Here is a 19,840-nt window from a genome sequence, read left to right as displayed (position 1 = left end):
GCTTTTTCTTCACGCTTGTACATAGGGGAAAAAACTCCTTTTTAAAAGGGCCATTTCCCTGCTCACATCTCCTTTCCAGCTTCTCCCATAATTGCATTTTTGTGATACAAGATCACATTTTCTTTTTTTCTTTTTCAATTTATTTTTCAGATAAAAGGGAAAAAATAAAGAAAAAGGGGAAAAAACATACTAAAAACATACAAATATATAAACATACAAATATCACACATAATGCTAAGTATAGGAAATTACACAAAAAGTCAATAATTATTATGTCTATCAATTTTATAACTATAATTTTACTTAATACATGGTTATTACAAAAAATCCTTTAACATGGGTATCAAGTAAATAATAATTCACTTATAACTTATCCACAAACCCACCAGCAATTAATAATTGATTCTCAGATAAAACAGTGTAAGAGTTGAATTCATAAAGCAATTATATTAATTTGATCATTTGAGGCATAATAATAGTAACATTCTCAATTGCTAAATAATGGATATATAATAGATTTTCCATTTAACATAAAATGTTTTAAGCAGTATTCTATATATAGCTGATTAGTAAATATATCAGCTAGATTATCCTTACATAAATTCTATTTTTTTTCTGAACTCTTAAGTGAAATATGTATTTCACTTTCTACGTCACAGAAATTGGTCTATATTAATTAGCAGGTGTCCCTACAGGTGCTCAGCCTCTTCTGCACAGATTCTGCAGCAGCCCTCCCTGATGAGCAAAAGGCTTGCTAGCATAGATCCACTCCTGGTTTGGCATTTCTTATCAGCCTGAAGTTAATTGGGCTAGTCACTCCCTCAGCCTAGCCTACAGAGCAAGGGAATCATGCCCTCAAACCTTTACAGCTGTGAAACAGAACCTCTTCAATCCAGGGGCCACATTTCATTTTGCAGCTCTCAAGGGTTGCATGTGAGTGGGGCAAAACTGACTAGATGAGAAGCCCAAAGTACTAAATATACCAACATGGTGCAGATTAAAATTCTTACTGTAAGGAACTAAGCCTTAGAAGAGCCATGTCAATGTTTTAGAATGAGAAAAATCTGCACAAAAGGTGGGAAACCACCAAACAATTGCCAATCAGAGGAAATAGGGGGAGGTGTCCTTCTGGGGAATGGGACCGGGACCCAGGAGACTGCACCTGGGTCCCAAAGTCACCCAGTGAGCCCCATGGCTGAGTGGAGACTAGAACCCAGATCACTTGAGTCCCAGTCTTGCACCTTTAACCACACCACCATGCTGGCTCTCTTGGGGATTTTCTGTCTCACATCCCAAGTAACTTGGCGGACTTTGCATTCTATGCCCCTGGCATGGGGCAGCAGAGGGTAGAGTCCTTGAATTTGCTATTCTTCCTCAGGGGGCATAAAGTCTTGGGCCAGGCCTAGGCAGGAGGTTCTAAACTCTCAACAGCGATTTCTATGGCAACCCCCTCTTGTTTTGAACTCATTTTCTTCCCAGCTGGGTTCTGTGATTAGATATAAGCACAACCAGAGAAAAATAAACAGGAGGAACTTTTTTGGAAGTTAATCAGTAGTCCCTGGAAAAGTTAGGTTTCCCTCTCGGATGATGCCAGTTCTCTCTTACAAATGTTCTGCCCTACACAATAAGATTAGCACTTTAGGGTTACCATTAAGGTCTCCAAAATTAGCATCTCTAAGGCAAGTGCAGCATACTAGCTGTCACAACATGGGAGAATCTCTGTGATCTGGGCATGAGGCAGATGCGGGAAACATAATTTGCCCAATGGCTAAACTTTCCATTTGCCTGGCTCATTTAATACTGTTTGTATGGTAAATCACCCTGTCTCTACACTTTCTGAGGCTGGGATTGCAACAGCTGTGCAAAACTGTGAACAGCTGGATTGCCTTGCTAAATTATACTAACGGTAAGAGAATAATGAATTCTTGCCAATTCAAATTTGCAAGTTTAAGTGTGAAAGGGTACTTGAAAATCTCTGTTTCAGGAAAGTTCATTGTAAAGTGACTCATTTTCAGTCCATTGAAAGAATCTAAGTAGCAGATCAAGGTGTGGGAAATCTTCATTTAGGGTAGTCCAATGTGGCATGCTTTTGGACTACTGCCAATCTCTTAGGTCAGAAATATTTCTACTCAAATCCTATTCTACCGTAAAAGAAATTTCTTGGAAGCTCTGCACTGCTTTTCAGTTCTGACAATTCCAGCTTCCCCAGATCCATGTATTCCTCCGACTTCCTGTGCAGGCAAAAACTCTGTGAAAGCAGGCCCCACATGGAGTATTAGAACCAAACTAGCCACTTCCTGTATAGTATTGGTTTGCTTCTCCATCTGGCTAATATCCATAGATGACTGGCTTCAACCTGTTATGCTCTGCTTGTCAAGCAGAAAGGCCTTTTGGAATCTTTTGTCAGTGCCTTTTTTTTCCTCCTTCTCTAATCTCCTTTGAAAGCTAAGTTGTAAGCTGTGGTTCCTCCTTCAAGCAATCGTTAGCCACAGACCATTTTCCTTGCAATTTGCTTAACTGCAAATAACCGAACGGAGCATGCACAGAGTAGTTTGTTGAGCCTATCTAGTGTTTACCTCCAGGAAAACTCCTTACGAACATGGCTGGGCACAATCCTCTTGCAAGGAGCTTTCTGTAAGCACGCCTCCTCTCTGTGCACTGCTCATTCAAATGGGCCTCCCATCTCTGCTGATGCCTTGCCATAGGGTTGATGGCAGGAGGGACCTGGCCTGCATCTGAGAATCCCTCATTCTCAGAGATCCCTCCTACTGGCTGGACACCTTGGCCATTCCCAGGAACTGCCTGGCTCTGGAAAGCACCTGGCTTGAGATAATCACCTTCTCTTTCTCCTGCATCTCAGAATGTTGACCTAGTCCATCCTCCCCAATTTCACTAAAATGTGCTTCACTTTCTGATTTCAAACCCTCTGGATGCAGCCAGCAGCCATGGAAATGAGTGCCCAAGACTACCATCCTTCTTAATCCTAACAACCACATTTCATTGTTGGGATTTCCATTCAAGACAGGCTGATTACTCTTTGGTGTGGGTGCTTAAGAGTGGAAGCCAGTGGTGGTGAGTGTGTTGGCCTGGGGACATGGGAGGTCTGGGTTCTAGTTCCCACTTGATGCCCACTGGGTGACTTTGGGCCAGTCACTCACTTTCAGTCTAACCTCACAGGTTTCTGGTTGCCAGGATAAAAAGCAAGTTATGTAAGCCTTCATGTTTCCTCACAAGAGGAAAACAGGCAGGATAAAAATGCAACATAACAGCAAGCCAAACCACCCTTTATACAGAATATTTGCATAGGGCTTCCGGTTGTACAAATCACACAACTTGTATCCGTATGTGCAAGATGGTAGTGGGAGATGTCCAGCACATGTCCCTGTTTAGAACCCCTGTGCAAGGTGTGGAGAAAAGAGCCATCAGTGTGATCGTAATTTTTTTTTGTCTGTACAGGGTTCTGCTCCTTAGTCAGCCAAGCATTGTAGTATGGCAGAGTGGAACACACAGTTGCACAGACACACGTGTTGTGCGCTGGAGGTGGTAAATTAATAGGCTGCTTGGTCCACACACCTAATATGCTGGAATTGACACGGTAAAGGCCCAAAATGCTAATGGGCAAATTATAGTAAGGATGACCAAAGTCATAGCCTATTCACCCCCCCCCCCCCGCTTCACGTGCATAGATAGTTCGGAGTGGCACTATCCTTTCCCCGCCCTCAGCCCAAGCGAAGACCGTCCGAGATTATAGTCTATTCGAGCCCTCCGGCTTTTAATTTCTCCGGCCGGTCAAAGCTGAAGAACAGGCTGGAGGAAGTTGCGCGAAAGTTGGAGCACCGCTTGCTTCCCGCTACTATCCGCTCCCCTTTCCCTCCTCCTCCCCCCCCCCCGGCGGCGCCTCCGTCCCCTGCTGGAGCCAGGAGGGAGGGACGAGAGCTGCCACGTCACTGCCTCTTCCCTTCCTCCCGTTGCCCACTGACCTCCCGCGCCGGCCAAGACTGTTCATGGCAGCTTCGGCTATGCTGCATGCCCATCAAGGCAGACCGGGGAGGAGAGGAGGTGGGCGAACGGCTGCATCTTCTTCGCTGCCCCACGGAGCGTGTGGTCCTCCGCGTTGGCTCCAGGAAAGTTGAGAGACTCTTTCCTTTGCAAGTTTCCCTTCCCCGCCTCGTTCGGGTTTACCGAAGTGCAGGGCAGTAGACCCAACACCCCCTTCCCAACACACACCGGTTTTTTGAGGGCGGCCCCCCACCCCATGTGCGCTTTTCGTTTACGAAGGGTCAGACGGGGCGCAAAGAGTAGCGACTGGGAGAGGCTCGCTTCTTCGAAGAGTTTGCAATCTTGCAACGTAGTGCAGCAAAGATCTCTTCCAGGGCCAGCAGCCCTGTGCGTGTTTTCCCCGGAGCAAGTCCCACACATTCGGGTAAGACTAGCTCCGTGGTAAGTGCATCCTGGGCACTGATCCTTGATGTGGATTGCCCCGGTGCAGTCATGTACGTGTAAGCCCCACTGAGTCCAGCAATGATGTACTCGTCTACTCAGAAGTAAGCCCTTTTGCGTCCATAGAGCCTGACTCCCGGGGAAGCGTAGTTCTTATTCCCCTCTGCTGCGTAATGCTGAGGGCCAGTGCGGTGAAAAAAAAGAAAAGAGGGACGATTTTCTGGCCTGTTTTCGGTACATGTTTATGAGTGGACTGGAGATTGACATCTATGGTCGTGAATGTGCCTTCAGAAGCAGGGCGTGGTAGTTCTGGCCAGAGCAAGGCGATCCTTCTAACGTGGAGTGCGAGGCTTTGATCTTGCCTGTGTGATGTAAACGCATAGAAGGAAAACTCAAGCGTTGGTTGTGTGGTGGTTTCCTTAATTTATTTTTTTCAGGGCTGGCTTGCATGCATGAATTAAATAATTGCAAATTTTAAGATTTCCGTGTAGGCTAATAAGCTACAAAGCATAGAAACACAGCAAGTCACACCCTTGGTTCTTGCAGTCCAGGCTTGTTGATTGGAATTTAGGCAAGGATCTTCCCAACCCTGTAGACACAGGGTTCAGACCTGGAACATTCTGCATGCAGACCATGTATTCTGCCCCTGAACTATAGTCTCTTCTCACTTAAAGTTTGCTAGCAAGAAATAAAAGGCTAACTGTGCAACAAGCCTTAAGAGTTGGCTAGCTGAAGCAGGGCAAAGAGAAGCCCAGTGTCCATTTGTGGCTAATTGGGATGCGGGGGGGGGGGGGAGGAGAATCCAGGGCTGCATGGCTGGGGCTGAGTGCTTAGCTGCAGTTGTAGGTCTTGCCCAAAATACCAAGGAGTGGTGAACATCTGATACTCAGTGTGGCCTCTGAGTTAGGGAACACCTTCCATCAAGGCAGGGCTGACCAGGAAATCTCCCCAGCTATGGGGACAGCATCATCTTTGGTGAGCCCGACCGGCACCATTGCGGAAGTGATTGAAGACACCTATGAGGGAGGTGGTGGTGAAGCCTGTGAGATCCCCGTGGAGGTAAAACCCAAAGCTCGTCTTCTGCGCAGCTCCTTCCGTCGTGTAGGTACCTCACGGCCCGGAGGCCTTATAGGGGCCAGCTTCAAATCTACCGCCTCAGTGCAAGAACTGGAAAGTATGGCAGAATACGAACGGCTGAAAAAAGAATATGAGATCTTCCGCATCAGCAAAAACAATGAGGTGGCTTCTATGATGAAGAAGGAGGCCAAGCTGGACAAGGAGAACAAGCGATTGCGAGCAGAGCTTCAGGTAACTGGGAGGGCTTGCGGCACCCGTGGACTGGCATAGAATTACAAGGCCAAATGTAATCAAACTACAGATTTGTAATTTGGAAGTGAGAGCTTTCTGTAAACTGTTAATTTTAGTCTTGTGACACTTAAAGGTTAGCAGCTGAGCGCTTGCTAACTGTACTTTCTCACTCTAGGTAAAATAAATAGTGCTACTCTTTTTTCAGGCCCTTCAGAAAACATACCAAAAGATACTCAGAGAGAAAGAAAGTGCTTTGGAAGCCAAATATCAAGCCATGGAGAGAGCTGCTACATTTGAACATGACCGGGACAAAGTGAAGAGACAATTTAAGGTAAATCTTTCCCTCTAAAAGTGAATTTAGGGGCTGAGTGAAGCCAAAATAGGGCTACTGAGGAAAAAGAGGGCAGCACTGCCATGTTATAAGGGAATTCCAAGATTTGCAGAAGTTAAAACAACGACAACAAAAACATCAAAAACAAAAATCCTAACGTGTAACTTCCAACCCCCAAAATCCCCCATAAGGACTAAGCAAGCTCAGTGCGCATGAAGCTTGCTAATTGGTGGGGATGATGAAATGAAAATGCTTGGTGCTGGGGTTTGGAGTGGCCTATTCTTGAAGAAATAATGGCTAATGTGCTGGATCCCTGAATACAAGCACTCCATGTGGGAATTTTTGGTGCAGGTCTTGTTTGTGCCTTCCTGTTTTCCTTCCGTCTTTCACATTCTGTGAGTGGGGTCCTAGGGTCCTGTTGGCTAGACACCTGTTGGCTGACAATGGCTAGACACCATTGAAGGAATGTATTAATTTCATGCCAGTATGAAGGAGTCTTCACAAAATATTACAGGGTTTTATAAAGAGGTGCATATGCTGCAAGTGGCAACATTTGTCTGGTTAGAATGCTCCTCTGTTCCCTCCTCTTTCACTTAAAGATTTTTAGAGAAACCAAGGAAAATGAAATTCAGGATTTACTGAGAGCAAAGCGTGAGCTGGAAGCAAAACTGCAGAGGCTTCAAGCTCAAGGCATCCAGGTATTTGATCCTGAGGAATCAGACTCAGATGACAGCTGTACAGAGGTCACTGGTAAGAATTCTACCTACTCTTTTTGTCAATCATATAGCAAATGCAATGACAATCTGTACAGTATAAAAGACACAAAATACTGTTAGCTGCTATTCTTTGTAGAATATGATAATTTCATATTGATTTATGAACAATAAAATGCTGTTATGTTTCATAAACCTATTAAATGTGCAACCCTATGCATATTTAGAGAACAAGTTTTTGGCACTTCCAGCATTGCTGGCTGGAAAATGCTGAGAGTGGTAGGACTTTTTGCTGTCTAAACATACATAGTCTTGTGTCCACTCTAATTTTTTTTGTTTGTAAAGAGTCAGTAGTCCTCTCCCCCAATCCCTACCTCCATTTCATTTTAAATATGCCTGCTAATCCAAGGTGATACCTCAATCATAGCATTAGGACCAAAATTGATCAAAGACCCTTATCCAGTCGAGAAGCAGAATAGTTTTCCAAATCTGTGGGGAAAGCAAAATGGAGGTTTTTCTTTTTTTAGGGGTCAAATGATTAGAGGGGGAAAGCTGGACAGTCCTACCATCCTCACTGCATTCATTAACACACACACACACACACACACACACCTCTACCTGCCAGCAGAGGTTGGAGTGAGAGAAGATGCACAGAAGTCTGGGTCATGTCTACTTTGGACCAAACTGGTTAGTGTTCTTCAGATAGGGATCAAACTACACATTATGATAACACAGCTTTTAAAAAGCATGCCTAAAGGGGCAATCTTACCCATATTTAGGCTGAAAAACTACAATTTCCATTATTTTCCAGCCAGAATGGCTGCTGGGTGGAATAAGTGCAGGACTTTTCTCAGTTTAAATGTTCATGGGATTATGTCCTAAACTTACAATTTTGTTTTGGAAAACTACATGTGCTTTTGATCCAGACTGTAGCCCTGCAATAGTTTCTTGCCAATGATTTTCTCATCTTCCTCGCTTGCTACTTGGTGATTGTTTGCCTTTGAAGCATAATCACAGTTTAACTATATTTTAGTTGTTCTAAGTTGGCATCTGCTTGTTTTATTTTAAGTTACCGGAGCTCAGACTGAGTACTGGACTGGAGGAGCCCTGGGAAGTGAGCCATCAATGGGCAGTATGATGCATCTTCAACAGTCTTTTAGAGGCCCTGAGTTTGCACATAGTTCCATAGATGTGGAAGGGCCGTTTGCAAATGTCAACAGAGGTGAGGAATCAGCTCTTCCTGAAGCAAGGCTAGTCATGATAATAATCATGCACTATCTTGCTAACTTTAACTTAGATTGTGGCCCTTCCAGGCTATTTTGTGCTGAACTGTGCAGCTGACCTAAAGTTCTTCACTGATGTTTAATATTTATGAAGAGCTGGACATTTTTACAGCTTAACAGCACAAGTTTCTGCTTCTTTATTAGTAACAGGCAATTACAGTTTAGATTGGTTCTAGAACCTCCCCTGTCTGTGCTTTCAAGCAGATGAATGCTGGGTTGTTTTATATAGTGATGTCTGTTTTCTAGAACTCTGTGTGAAGCTTTTCAAAGGGACTTCTTTAAATACAAGCATCACTTAGGTCCTAGTCAGTTGCAAAGGGTGTTTTCATTCTCTCCTTCCATACTGGAATTTGGTTTGAAGATGTACTGATAAGAAAAAAAAAACTTTACCATGAACGAACAAAAGTTAATGGGCCGAGAAAGAAAGAGAAAACCTTTAGTTGGAAGGAGCAGTCTAGGTTCAGCACTACATGCAACAGTTACATTGATTCATTAATAAAATGTATATCCAGAAATAGCTACTATTTCTGATGTCACTGAGATGGCTTTCAATAGTTTTCTTAAACTTTAACCATTGTTTTACCAATGGTTAACTGAAATTTAAATCATGGGAGCTTAGGGCTGAGTTTAGGGCTGAGATGACATTGAATTTTAATAGTTAAAGGGAAAATAATAGTAATAAAAACATGCAGTATACAACCTTTATGCTTGTTCTTATTTAGTGTTTGCTAGCTTAATACATTTCTTACAGTTAATTTTTGAAGTCTTGCTATGTATTTTATAGCTGTCCCACTAGTTTATTGTCCAGGAAGGTGATTTTAAAAGTAACCTAAGCACTGAAAATCGTTCCAACACCTCCAGTTGGTTGTCTGTTTCTGAAATGGTTAATGAAATGCTTTTGTATCCTGCTGTTTGTTGTTTAACAGATGACTGGGATGCAGCTGTTGCTAGTTTGTTGCAGGTCACCCCATTGTTTTCCCACTCCTTGTGGAGTAACACAGTGAGGGTGTATCTTATCAATACAGATGAGACTCAGTTAGAAGTGGACATCTTCATACAGGTAAGAAAAATGTGTACAGAAGAGGGGCTCAAATGATTGATGCACCTTTCCTCACTGTCCTTCATTCTGTTGATAGAAAACTATGCAATTTCTTCCCCATGGACGAGACGCTGTTCTGATTTCTCAGAATTCAGTGGAGGACCATAGTTCAGTAGTATTCATTATAGTATTATCTCACCTCATGAAAAGGCAAGATTTACTGATGAAGACAGTCATGTTAGGGAAAGTCACAGGCAGAACACGAAAAGAAAGACCAAATATGAGGTGAATTGAATCCATAATGGAAGCCACAGCCTTGAAGTTGGGAGAGCTGAATGAAGCTGTTATGGACAAGACATTTTGTGGGGTTTCATTCATAGGGTTGCCATAGCTCAAAGATGACTTGGCAGCACGTAACAGCAACTACCTTATATTCTAAAAAGGTATCAGTATGGTACAGTTTAAAAGTATAAAACCTAGGAGCAAAAAATAGGGATATGTGATGCTGGGAAATTCCATTCCATTTAAGTCCTACAGGATTCCATGATGCTTCTGTTCTGTGTGATAGCAGAGTATAGTGGATTTTTTCCTGATTCCAGGAAAGGTGGATGTGGGAGCTTTTCTGCCATTGTCATGAATTGTAATTTGTGGTGGTGGGCATCTTGAAATTAGTGCCTTTTTTTTTAAATGACATTCTTGTACATATACACATAATCACAAGTCTACCTATTCCACAGAGGCACATTTGACTATGGCAGATAACAGTTTCAACCTCTCCACATACATGTTTGATTATTCCAGAAATGTCATTTTGTGTAAATTGCTGTCATTGAGAAAAATAGCAAATCTGTGTTGTATTAGCTGAACTCAATACAAATCAAGCACAAGAAAAAGAATGAAATTTGCAGGGTTGAACTCAAGAACTCAAAAACCCCGGAAACAGAATTCTTATATATCCCCAGTTTTACGTTCAGTTTTTTTGCGTTTTCTCATTTTAAAAGGTTGTCAAGTAATATTGCTGAGTAAGATAGATGAGTAAAATATACCGACCATAATATATAAGATGTCTGCCTGAAACCTTAAGTAAGATGTAGGATCTCACTTGGAAAAATGTAACATTTTTTTGCCCTGTAGAATTGGGTTTTCTGGATTTATGGCGCATTGGTGGCCTAGTATGTGACACAATGAATGGCATCAGTGTGAAAAAATATGACTTTATAGCCATTCCACATATTCTAATGACTCAGTATTATGTGATGTTGTACCTTCTGGGTTTAAATTTGGTTAAAGCATAAGACCTTATTTATTTATATACTGCCTTTTCCGCTAAAAGGTCATCAAGGTGTTATAGAACAATGAAAAAGAACAAAAGTGAAAGTATTACAATAGTAAAATACACTTCCATCCACTTAATGATGTTCCACTAATATTGCTTTTCCCCTTTACATTCCCACAAAAAACTTGTTTCAAATTGGCACTCTAAAATATTTTAATAAATAGTTAAATAAATGTTCTTATTTTGAGATTGATGGTTCTCATTTCCATACCCACCCACTTACAAGACATGTTGTACAGTGGAGAAAAGAACGTTCAGGTCCCTTCAGATTAGACCTGCCTCCTCTGAGACAAACTCAGCTGATGACTAACATGGGTGTCTCAGCAGTGGATTCTGTTGCCACAGTGGGTAGACACAACGAATGAAGCATTATCCATTGTGGCACTAAGTTTCTGGAGAGGTCTCCTAAAGCAGTTCTGCTTGGCTCCATCACTACCTACTTTTTGTGGGGCAATGAAAACATAGCCTTTGGGGCTTATGTTAGACTGTTTTTAATTCTTATTTTAAATTCTGCTTTGATTTTAATGTTTGATGATGATGTTATATGTCAGTGCTTTTTGTGTTTTTATGCTGTGATGTTAATATTTTTTCAAGAGAGCCTTTGAGTGAGTTGTGCATTTTTAGAAACTGCTGTGTACCTGGTAAAAAAGGTAGCTTCTGAATTCTAAATAAACAAACATTTGTAACAGTGAATGAGACTGTCTCAAAATGCTCTTGACTCAGTCAAATTATTGGGTTAGATCAATGATTTCCTTGATGGCCTCTGGAACATCCTTCTTGCCGGAGTTTTGGAGACTCTACCTCTGCAAAGCTCACCCCATTCAGCAGAGTCTGTTGACCCTCTGAGGGGTCTGGAGATGCTATTACAGTAAGGTGGGAAGAGGAAGTCCACTTCCAGTGCAAATCTGGATCTAACCCATTACCAATAGTTGTTTGCTGGAGAGAAGATAAATGCATGCCAGGCATGAAGTGATCTTTAACATGTCAAAAGAATCACAGACTCCATATCCCACTAAGAGTACTCCTTTGTGAATGACTGTGGTTTGTGGTTGTTCTAATGCTGGTTAAGGTCCCAAATGTAAGGTCCCAGTGAAACAATAGATGGGCATACTGAGCCTTCTATTTAGAAATCTATTTAGAAGGCTTCTATTTAGAAGCCTTCTCCGCTTCCATTGCCTCCTCACAATGCCGTCCGGCGGAGCTCTTTCGAGTGGTGCAAGGCCTGGTTCACCCAGGGCCAAAGGAAGAGCTGACTCCACCCTCAAAGGCCCGCTGTGACGACTTTGCCGAGCATTTTAGGGAGAAAATCGCTCAGATTCGTCACGAGCTGGATTCCACTATTGATTCAGAGGTTTTAAGGGAGACACCAACGCTGCCGTCTGGTCCAGAATTATTGGATGAATTTCAGTTATTGCGGCCCGATGATGTGGACAAGGTGCTTGGACGAGTACGTCCTACCACTTGCCTTCTGGACCCTTGCCCGTCTTGGTTAATAAAGGATTCCAAGCACGGGATTGGAACCTGGATCTTGGAAGTGGTTAACGCTTCTCTGAGGGAGGGTCGGGTGCCTGCCCCTTTAAAGGAGGCGGTAGTCCGACCGGTCCTGAAGAAGGCGTCACTGGATCCAGGGATGGCCGCTAACTATAGACCAGTGGCCAACATCCCGTTTCTGGGCAAGGTGTTAGAGCGAGTGGTGGCGGGACAACTCCAAGCACTCTTGGATGAAACTGATTATCTGGACCCATTTCAGTCCGGCTTCAGACCCGGGTACGGTACTGAATCTGCCTTGGTCGCCCTGTACGATGACCTGTGCAGGGAGAAGGACAGGGGGAGTGCGTCCCTGTTGGTTCTCCTGGACCTCTCAGCGGCTTTCGATACCATCGACCATGGTATCCTTCTGGATAGGCTGGCGGGATTGGGGGTCGGAGGCACCGCTTTGCGGTGGTTCCGCTCCTATCTCAACGACCGATTCCAGAAGGTGGTGTTGGGGGACTATGGCTCTGCGCCATGGCAGCTTTGCCATGGGGTACCGCAGGGTTCCATTTTGTCCCCTTTACTGTTCAATATCTACATGAAACCGCTGGGAGAGGTCATCAGGAGGTGTGGGCTGCGGACCCATCAGTATGCTGATGATACCCAGCTCTACCTCTCGTTTTCCACCAATCCAGGTGAGGCAGTGGCTGTACTGAACCGGTGCCTGGCCGAGGTAATGGGCTGGATGAGGGCCAATAAACTGAAGCTCAATCCAGACAAGACGGAGGTCCTGTTGGTTGGCGGTTCGGGCTTCAGAGAAGGTGACCTGAACCTTGTCCTGAATGGGGTTGCACTCCCTCCTAGGGACAAGGTCCGCAGCTTGGGAGTGCTCCTCGACCCGGAGCTTTCACTTGAAGCTCAGGTGACAACAGCGGCGAGGAGCGCTTTCCTCCAGCTTCGGCTGATTCATCAGCTGCGCCCCTACCTGGAGTACGACTGCCTTGCAACAGTGACTCATGCGCTGGTGACTTCCCGTCTTGACTTCTGTAACGCGCTCTACGTGGGGCTACCCTTGAAGACGGTCCGGATACTTCAATTGGTTCAGAATAGAGCTGCCAGGCTGCTGACGGGGACTGGACGTTATGTTCACATGACGCCAGTTCTCCGTCAGCTTCACTGGCTCCCCATTGAAGTCCGGGCCCAATTCAAGGTGTTGGTAATGACCTATAAAGCCCTAAACGGCTTGGGTCCTGGTTACCTGAAGGAGCGCTTACATCCATATTTGCCCAGTCGCCCCCTGAGATCGGCGGGAGAGGCCCTTCTCCGGGAGCCCTCCGTGAGAGAAATTAGGAGGGTGGTTACTCGGAGAAGGGCTTTCTCAGCGGTGGCGCCTAAGTTATGGAATGCGCTCCCCAGAGAGGTCCGCCTGGCGCCGTCGTTATTTGTTTTTCGGCGCCAGGCTAAGACCTTTTTATTTAAGCAACATTTTAAATGCTAAATACAATTGAATTTTATCTGGCCAGGGCGGCTTATTTTATAATGTGAGTTTTAATTAAGATTATTTTATATGGATTTTAACTTGTTTTATCTATGTTGTAAGCCGCCCCGAGGCTTCGGCGAATGGGGCGGCATAAAAATGTTTTAATAAATAATAAATAAATAAATAGTTGCTTGATGGCCATAACAGACTGCATTTTCTTCTTAAATTTCAGAAATACTCTCCAAACCTTAGGAAGTATTGTGAGGCAATGGAATACTTCTTCCAAGTTGTCCACTTTGCAGTTGAACCTGAATGTCCTTTCCAGGCTGTAAGGAAATGGGAAATTGAGAAAAGTTCTTTGGTCATTTTGTTCTTACATCTAAGTTTGCCAAGGTGAGTTCATGGCTTAGGAAATCATTGGACAAGTTCATATGACATGGCAACTCACCCTACAAATAAGCCATTCAGCATGCCCACCAGATGATAGAACTTACTGGGGGTTCTTCTCCATCTCATGCCCCCCACCCCTCCAGCTGGGATCTCAGGGTCCTTTGCACCAGAATCCATCTTGTTTTCCCCATCCTGCTCTGATTGCCACCCTGTATTCAAGTTTATTTAAATTCTTGGAGCTCCATGGTATCCAATGCACTGAAGCCCAAGTGCCAAGCATTACTGACTTGTTTTCCCCAACCCTGTTTTTGTGGTGGTGGTGCCACAAATGTCTTCCTAATACTGGTGTTTTGGATTTGTGCAAGCTGTCAAAACAAACATAGCTTTGGCTGCACCTTGTCAGTTGCACCCTCCCTTCACTGTCTACTACAAAGACTTGCTTCTGCAGATGCGAGAGTAGTGGTGATTAGACACACCTACTTTTTTGCCATTCGGTAATGCACTCTTATAACTGTTTGATTTGTATGGCTCCCCCCACCCACCCAGTCTGGCAGAAATGCCCCTGGAGCTTTCTTTCCAGCAACCATGGCTTCCTTTCAGTGGGTTTGCTTGGAAAACATTTTCCAACAGTGGAAATGAACTCTGGGGTCTTATGGGTAGAGCCCTGGCAGTGAACTCAAGCGAACAAGGTCTGCAGCCTGTCCAGAAGCTTCTGTCTCTACTTCTGCAGCAAAGCCTTTCATGCTACCTTGATCCTTCAGAGCAAGATTCTTGAACTGAGTTTTGTAGCTATGCTGCTTTGGGGACTCCCAGAACCTAAGGAGAGGGAGCTAGGTAAGCTTAGATCTAAAATAAGCAGGAGCTGCATTAAGAGGATGATAGCTAAGCTATAAGAAGCAAAATGGGAATGGGAAGATGGCCTAATACTTACCATCCCTTCCAGATTATAGATACACTGGATACAGAAGCCTCATTTCAGCATTCACCCCTCATGCAATTACAATCAAGAGTGGGGTCCTAAAATGCATATAGAACCTACACATGTCAAGACAGCTCCTCTCTTCATGCCATCCCTCATTTGTCCTAAAATGCATATAGAACCTACACATGTCAAGACAGCTCCTCTCTTCATGCCATCCCTCATTTTGGGAGGTGTAGTCAACAATGGGGCACAGATGGTTAGCACACCCGGGCCGTACTCATCACATGAGTGTAATGCCATGTAATGTTTTCCCCTTCTCCCTCTGGGGTTTTTTCTTTCCTTCTTGGTTCATTTGTTGTTAGTATTGTTGCAAATAAAATATTATAACATTTAAAAATAATTGTGTGAGTGGTGAAAGCCCAGTTGGCTAGGTACATGGCTAAGGACCAAAGGATGTTACTGTGTTCCAGATGTGCATCAGTAGTTTTGGACCATTCCTTGTACTCTTGTCAAAAAGAAGCAGCCAGCTGCAATTGCATTTGTGCAGAAGGGTGTCTTTAGATTTCAGCCAATGTGTAGGCTAATATTCAAATTAGTTCTCTGTAGGGCAGGGTAAGTTTTTAAACATCCTTTCACTCAAGGCTTTTTGCTCTCATTTTTTTCAAACACGATGTTTATTTCATAATAAAGAGAGTTGACCTTTTGATTGGAGCTTTTGTAGAAAAACACACCCTTGGGGCTGATGTTGATCGAACTGTTTACTGCAGCCAAATAGTATAGAACAAGAATCCTGGTTTCCAATCTAGCTATCTGCTGGACGAGTGTGAAGAAGCCTTTCTGAAAAACCCAGAAGGAAAGCCCCTGCTGATTTACCACCGACTGGAAGATGGCCAAGTCAGTGCAGATTCTGTGCAGCATTTAATGGAACAAGTGCATTATGTGAACAAAGCAAAGGTAATGAGAGGTTGACTAAGGTTGGTGCATTGACTTTGATTGGTTGTCATTTTGTAGCACAACACTTTTAACAGCTGAATGTTAAGTCACCTTTATTCACTGCAGCATGGTGCATCTGGGAAGCTAATGGAATAGCACCTATTAAGCAGTTGAATGCTGCATGCTCATTTGAATCCCAAATAAGCTCTCTCAGTGACAGTACTACTGTGTATCAGTAGGGATTTAAGTGCCTTTCATTCTGGAAGAGATCTAGTAAAGATAATGCTGATACATCCAAGAAGAGATGGCACTGTTTAGATACTGTGCTTGCAACCATCTTAGATTTTAGGCACCTTTTTCTGTCTTGGCACTGATTAAAAAGATTTGCTATTTTCAACATGGGTTTGCATTTGTTTTGCAGAGTTTGTTTAAACCTCTGTCTCAAAATTGAAGTTGATTCATAATGGGAAGATCTTTTGAAATGCTCTTCTGTGAATTAGTATAATTCCTTTTCTTTCACATTATTTCTTCCCTTTGAAGCCTTGTGCTTGAAATCCGAAGTATGGATGGCTTTGGTACCAGTACATGTTAGGGTGCCATGCTCATCCACTTTCCTTTCTGAAATATTGCTGGCAGATGCATGAAGTCTGCAGGCCTAGCACAGCCCTTCTGAAACTTGTATGCCAACTGCTATTGAACTACAACACCCATCATCCATTGCCATCGGCACACAGAGCGCATGGCATTGTAGTCCAACAGGTCTGAGGACCTGGGCTTGGGAATAACTGGTCTGGTGGCTGATCACATGGTGAAAGAATAGCTCCATGCTATGGGCACAATATTTTTGTTTTTCCTGACACGAAAATTAAAGATCCCCCCAAAAGCTTTTCTATGCAAGATATTTATTGTATTTTTCTGATTCTTTGCTTGTGGTTGTTTACAGTTCATGCTGTGATCCTCTGTTTTTAAAAAGCATTTTCCTGGGGGTTTTTTAGTGCTTGGAAATTGGGATATCACTTCTGAAGCCAAGTAAATAATTAATTGTGCTATTTCCTTGCAGCATCTAGCACCACTTAGAGGTTATGTAGCAGAAAAGCAGGAGAAAGAAAACTGTAAAACTCTGATCCCAGTTCTGTAAAGAAACCTGAAGAAGATAAAGCAATTAACAGCTGTGTGTAGAAAATTTCGATGATATAAAGACAATTTTTGGATTATATCAAGAACAATATTCTGTCCAACTCTTTATGATCATCATTATTGTTTCAATAGAGAAGGCTTCCCAAAGCTGGTGCTCCCCAGATGTTTTGGACTCTGCTTCCTGGCATTCCTTACCAAAGGTTATGCTGGCTGAGGCTAATGCAAGTTGGTCCGAAAGGTCTGGAGGGGAGCTGGTTGGGGAAGGCTGCAATAGATAATAAGGTAGAATAAATTTAGAGTAGTTGTCATGGAGCTGCTGCTGTTTTGCTATGCTACATTTCCTTATGCTTTTCAAAAGTGTGTTGCTTTTATTTTGAAGATAACATCACTTCAGAGCCCCCACACTTCAGTATATGCTTCTGATCAGGACTGAGGAATATCAGTTCCTTCTCCCGCTTTCTGCTATTTTCCCATTATGGTGTTGTTTAATGCAAATAGCAGCTAGAAAGGACAGTGCTTTGGAAATGCACAGAGCCATGTCTGACTCAGGTCTGAACAGAAGCTCTATGCTTATCAAGGGCAAATGCTTCGAACACAGGATAAAATCCCACCTAAGATTAGATCTGTGTTGTTAGAAAAATGGTAGCTCATCTAGGCTTCTTATGGAACTCAGGCATTTATTTCTTGGTATGGGGAGTGTTGTGCTGAACTGGTTTGAATTGTTGAAAGTATGTAAATTCATTCAGAATAGGAGATAGTTCTTACGCAAGGCTGGTAAACGAATGAACAAGCAGACAGGCCATCATCTCAAGCTCAGCAACTCTCTGGAGATCTAACCCCTTCAAAATAATGTCTTTCTTTCCCTACATCTACTCCCAACCCCTCCCTCCACAGATCATCAGTCATATAGGGGGACAAGAGGAGGGAGCATACGAAGTCTATAATTATGTGGAGAAAACCATAAAACAGGTATTACAACTTCAGCTATGGGGTAGTCTAGAAAAGAAATGAATATTTTCCAAAGGGTCCTGCTTTGAGAGCCATTTGTCTGGTGGGAAAGCACCATATAAATGCTGTATTTTTAAAAAAATGCAGCACATTCAGAGTGAGATTCTTGGTTTCTGTTTGCTTCACTAGGAAAGCTCATAAAGGGCAGAAGCTGACAGGGTGCTATCCTCCACTGCTTGTGTTGCTTTCACCAGACTTCCACTTGCATTGCAGGGCCTTTGTGCCTCTAAACATAACCCTAGAAACATTAATTTCTGGTTGGGGACAGATCCGTGGAGTTTCCTCCTGTGAGTCATTCTTTATCATTTCTCAGATTTTGCTTATATCCACACACAGGATATTTTGGGTTGTGAAATTGTACAAGGAGAAAAGAAAGATTTGGCAGAAAACAACCATTCCGCCCTTCCTGAAGAGGAACTCTTTGGCGATGTGCTGTGGAACGCACATGATGAACAAGAGCAGATGGAAGCCTTCCAGCAGGCATCCAATTCAACCTGCGAGCTCGGGTTTGAGAAGGTAAGTCCGTGTCCCTCTCCCTGGATGGCAAGCAAAGGTTTGCATCTGTTTCTCCTTTCCTTGAAGCAAGGCTGCCGCTTTGCAGAAGGAGCAGGATTTGAGAACAGCCCCCAGGGGCTTTCCATTCTTAGGCTGAAAGCGGGCATATGTATTAGGCACAGATGACACCCTTGGTTCTGGGACAAATGCCAGCAGTGCCTGTATTAATGTTGTAGATGTGGTCCTCACTCGTCGTGGAGGAAACATTAATAGTATTGCAGCCTCCTATAATGAAAAGTACTTCTTCTTTCAAGTTGAAGGTTTTTGAAAAATAATTTCCTGTGTAAAATCTTATCCTTTCAGGATTTTTCAGTACATTTTGAGTATGAAACCTTCTCTCTTAAGCTGAGGGCTTTTCAAGTATATTTTCCAGCCTCTTTGCTGAGCTCTGCTAGTTCAAATGGCAGATTGAACAAAATTCAAGCTTCTGGTGCAGCTTTTGTTCACCTTGGGCCCTCCAGGTGTGTTGGACTACTGTTCTCATCATCCCTAGGCATACAGATAACTTCCATTCTGATCAAGGGCGCCTGCTCTCAAATCAGTGGAAGTTTTGTTGAATTTATGTGGACTGTAAACATGTTTGAGGTTCTCTGTGTTGTACCCCATTGCTCTAATCTATTGAGTTCCTTCAAGCATGGAAACTTTGAACTGTGCCCAGAAAACGTCTGGTTAGAAGGGACAACTTCGGCCATTTCGATGGATGGTGGGAGACATTTATTTTTAATGTTTAAGCTCATAGCAATTAGTGATTGCTTCAGACGATCTCCTGATCTTCTAAGCCTTGCCTGTGCTTTCCAGGCATTTTTCTGAAGGAAATCTGGCATTTGAGGAAATGGCAGAATGAAACACAAGTGTAATTGTACAATTCTGCTGTACCACAGTGGTGCCTAGAGGATGCAGAAGCAGTGCTTAAAATGATGGGTTAAAAGCCTCATCTAGAAATGCCCAAAAACCACCTTGGGGCTAGGATTAAGGGGAGTTTGAGAGGGGACTTAATCCTTTCCCATTGTACTCTTTTTCCCATCTGGACTGCACTTCTGGAGCTTCTAATTGCCTGGTGAGTGGAGAATGATTTGGAATTAAAAAAAAACCCCTTAGGGAAAGTGTTAAACCCCTTTTCCCAGTGTCAGAGGCCAGATATATCCTACTCCCCCCACTACATTGTTGCATTTTAGCTTTTAACAAATGAGAGATTTTTAAAAAAAATCCCCCTGTCCTGTTTTTTTTTACTCCTAAGTGATTTGAATTAATGATTGGATGACTCCTCACTTCCTCAGTTTCATATAGTTCAAAGTATTGTGTGGTCCAGAGAAGTATTCCCAGATCCTTGAAACACACAAACACATACGCACAGACACACACACACTTATTAGCACCTTTATGGGTCTCCTTATGTCAAGCACATGTCTTTCGCTACACTTTGTGAGACCGTATTGGAGAAATTAAGCTTCAGCTCTTCTGAGACGCACTTTGTTAGCTAACTTGTGGATAT

At 43.3% G+C, this 19,840-nt stretch overlaps 1 protein-coding gene across 2 annotated transcripts in view; it reads left to right on the top strand.

Moving 5' to 3' along the window:
* Positions 1–5,246: 5,246 nt before the first annotated feature.
* The window catches only part of NPHP3 (nephrocystin 3), a 39,109-nt gene continuing 24,515 nt past the window's right edge, over positions 5,247–19,840 (top strand). The window contains exons 1-9 of one of the 2 annotated variants that reach the window (XM_044455930.1): positions 5,247–5,748; positions 5,954–6,079; positions 6,679–6,829; positions 7,862–8,014; positions 9,002–9,135; positions 13,636–13,796; positions 15,522–15,669; positions 17,680–17,754; positions 18,130–18,309. In XM_044455930.1, coding sequence (XP_044311865.1) covers positions 5,395–5,748; positions 5,954–6,079; positions 6,679–6,829; positions 7,862–8,014; positions 9,002–9,135; positions 13,636–13,796; positions 15,522–15,669; positions 17,680–17,754; positions 18,130–18,309 — 1,482 coding nt within the window. In that variant the 5' untranslated portion in view covers positions 5,247–5,394. Of the gene's footprint in view, positions 5,749–5,936; positions 6,080–6,678; positions 6,830–7,861; positions 8,015–9,001; positions 9,136–13,635; positions 13,797–15,521; positions 15,670–17,679; positions 17,755–18,129; positions 18,310–19,840 lie in introns of both variants that reach the window. The other variant, XM_044455937.1, reaches the window with a different exon arrangement.

The sequence above is a fragment of the Varanus komodoensis genome, unplaced genomic scaffold, assembly GCF_004798865.1.
Source record: "Varanus komodoensis strain SLA01 unplaced genomic scaffold, ASM479886v1 scaffold10, whole genome shotgun sequence".
Lineage (NCBI taxonomy): Eukaryota > Metazoa > Chordata > Lepidosauria > Squamata > Varanidae > Varanus > Varanus komodoensis.
This window is presented reverse-complemented; position numbering and strand designations above follow the sequence as displayed.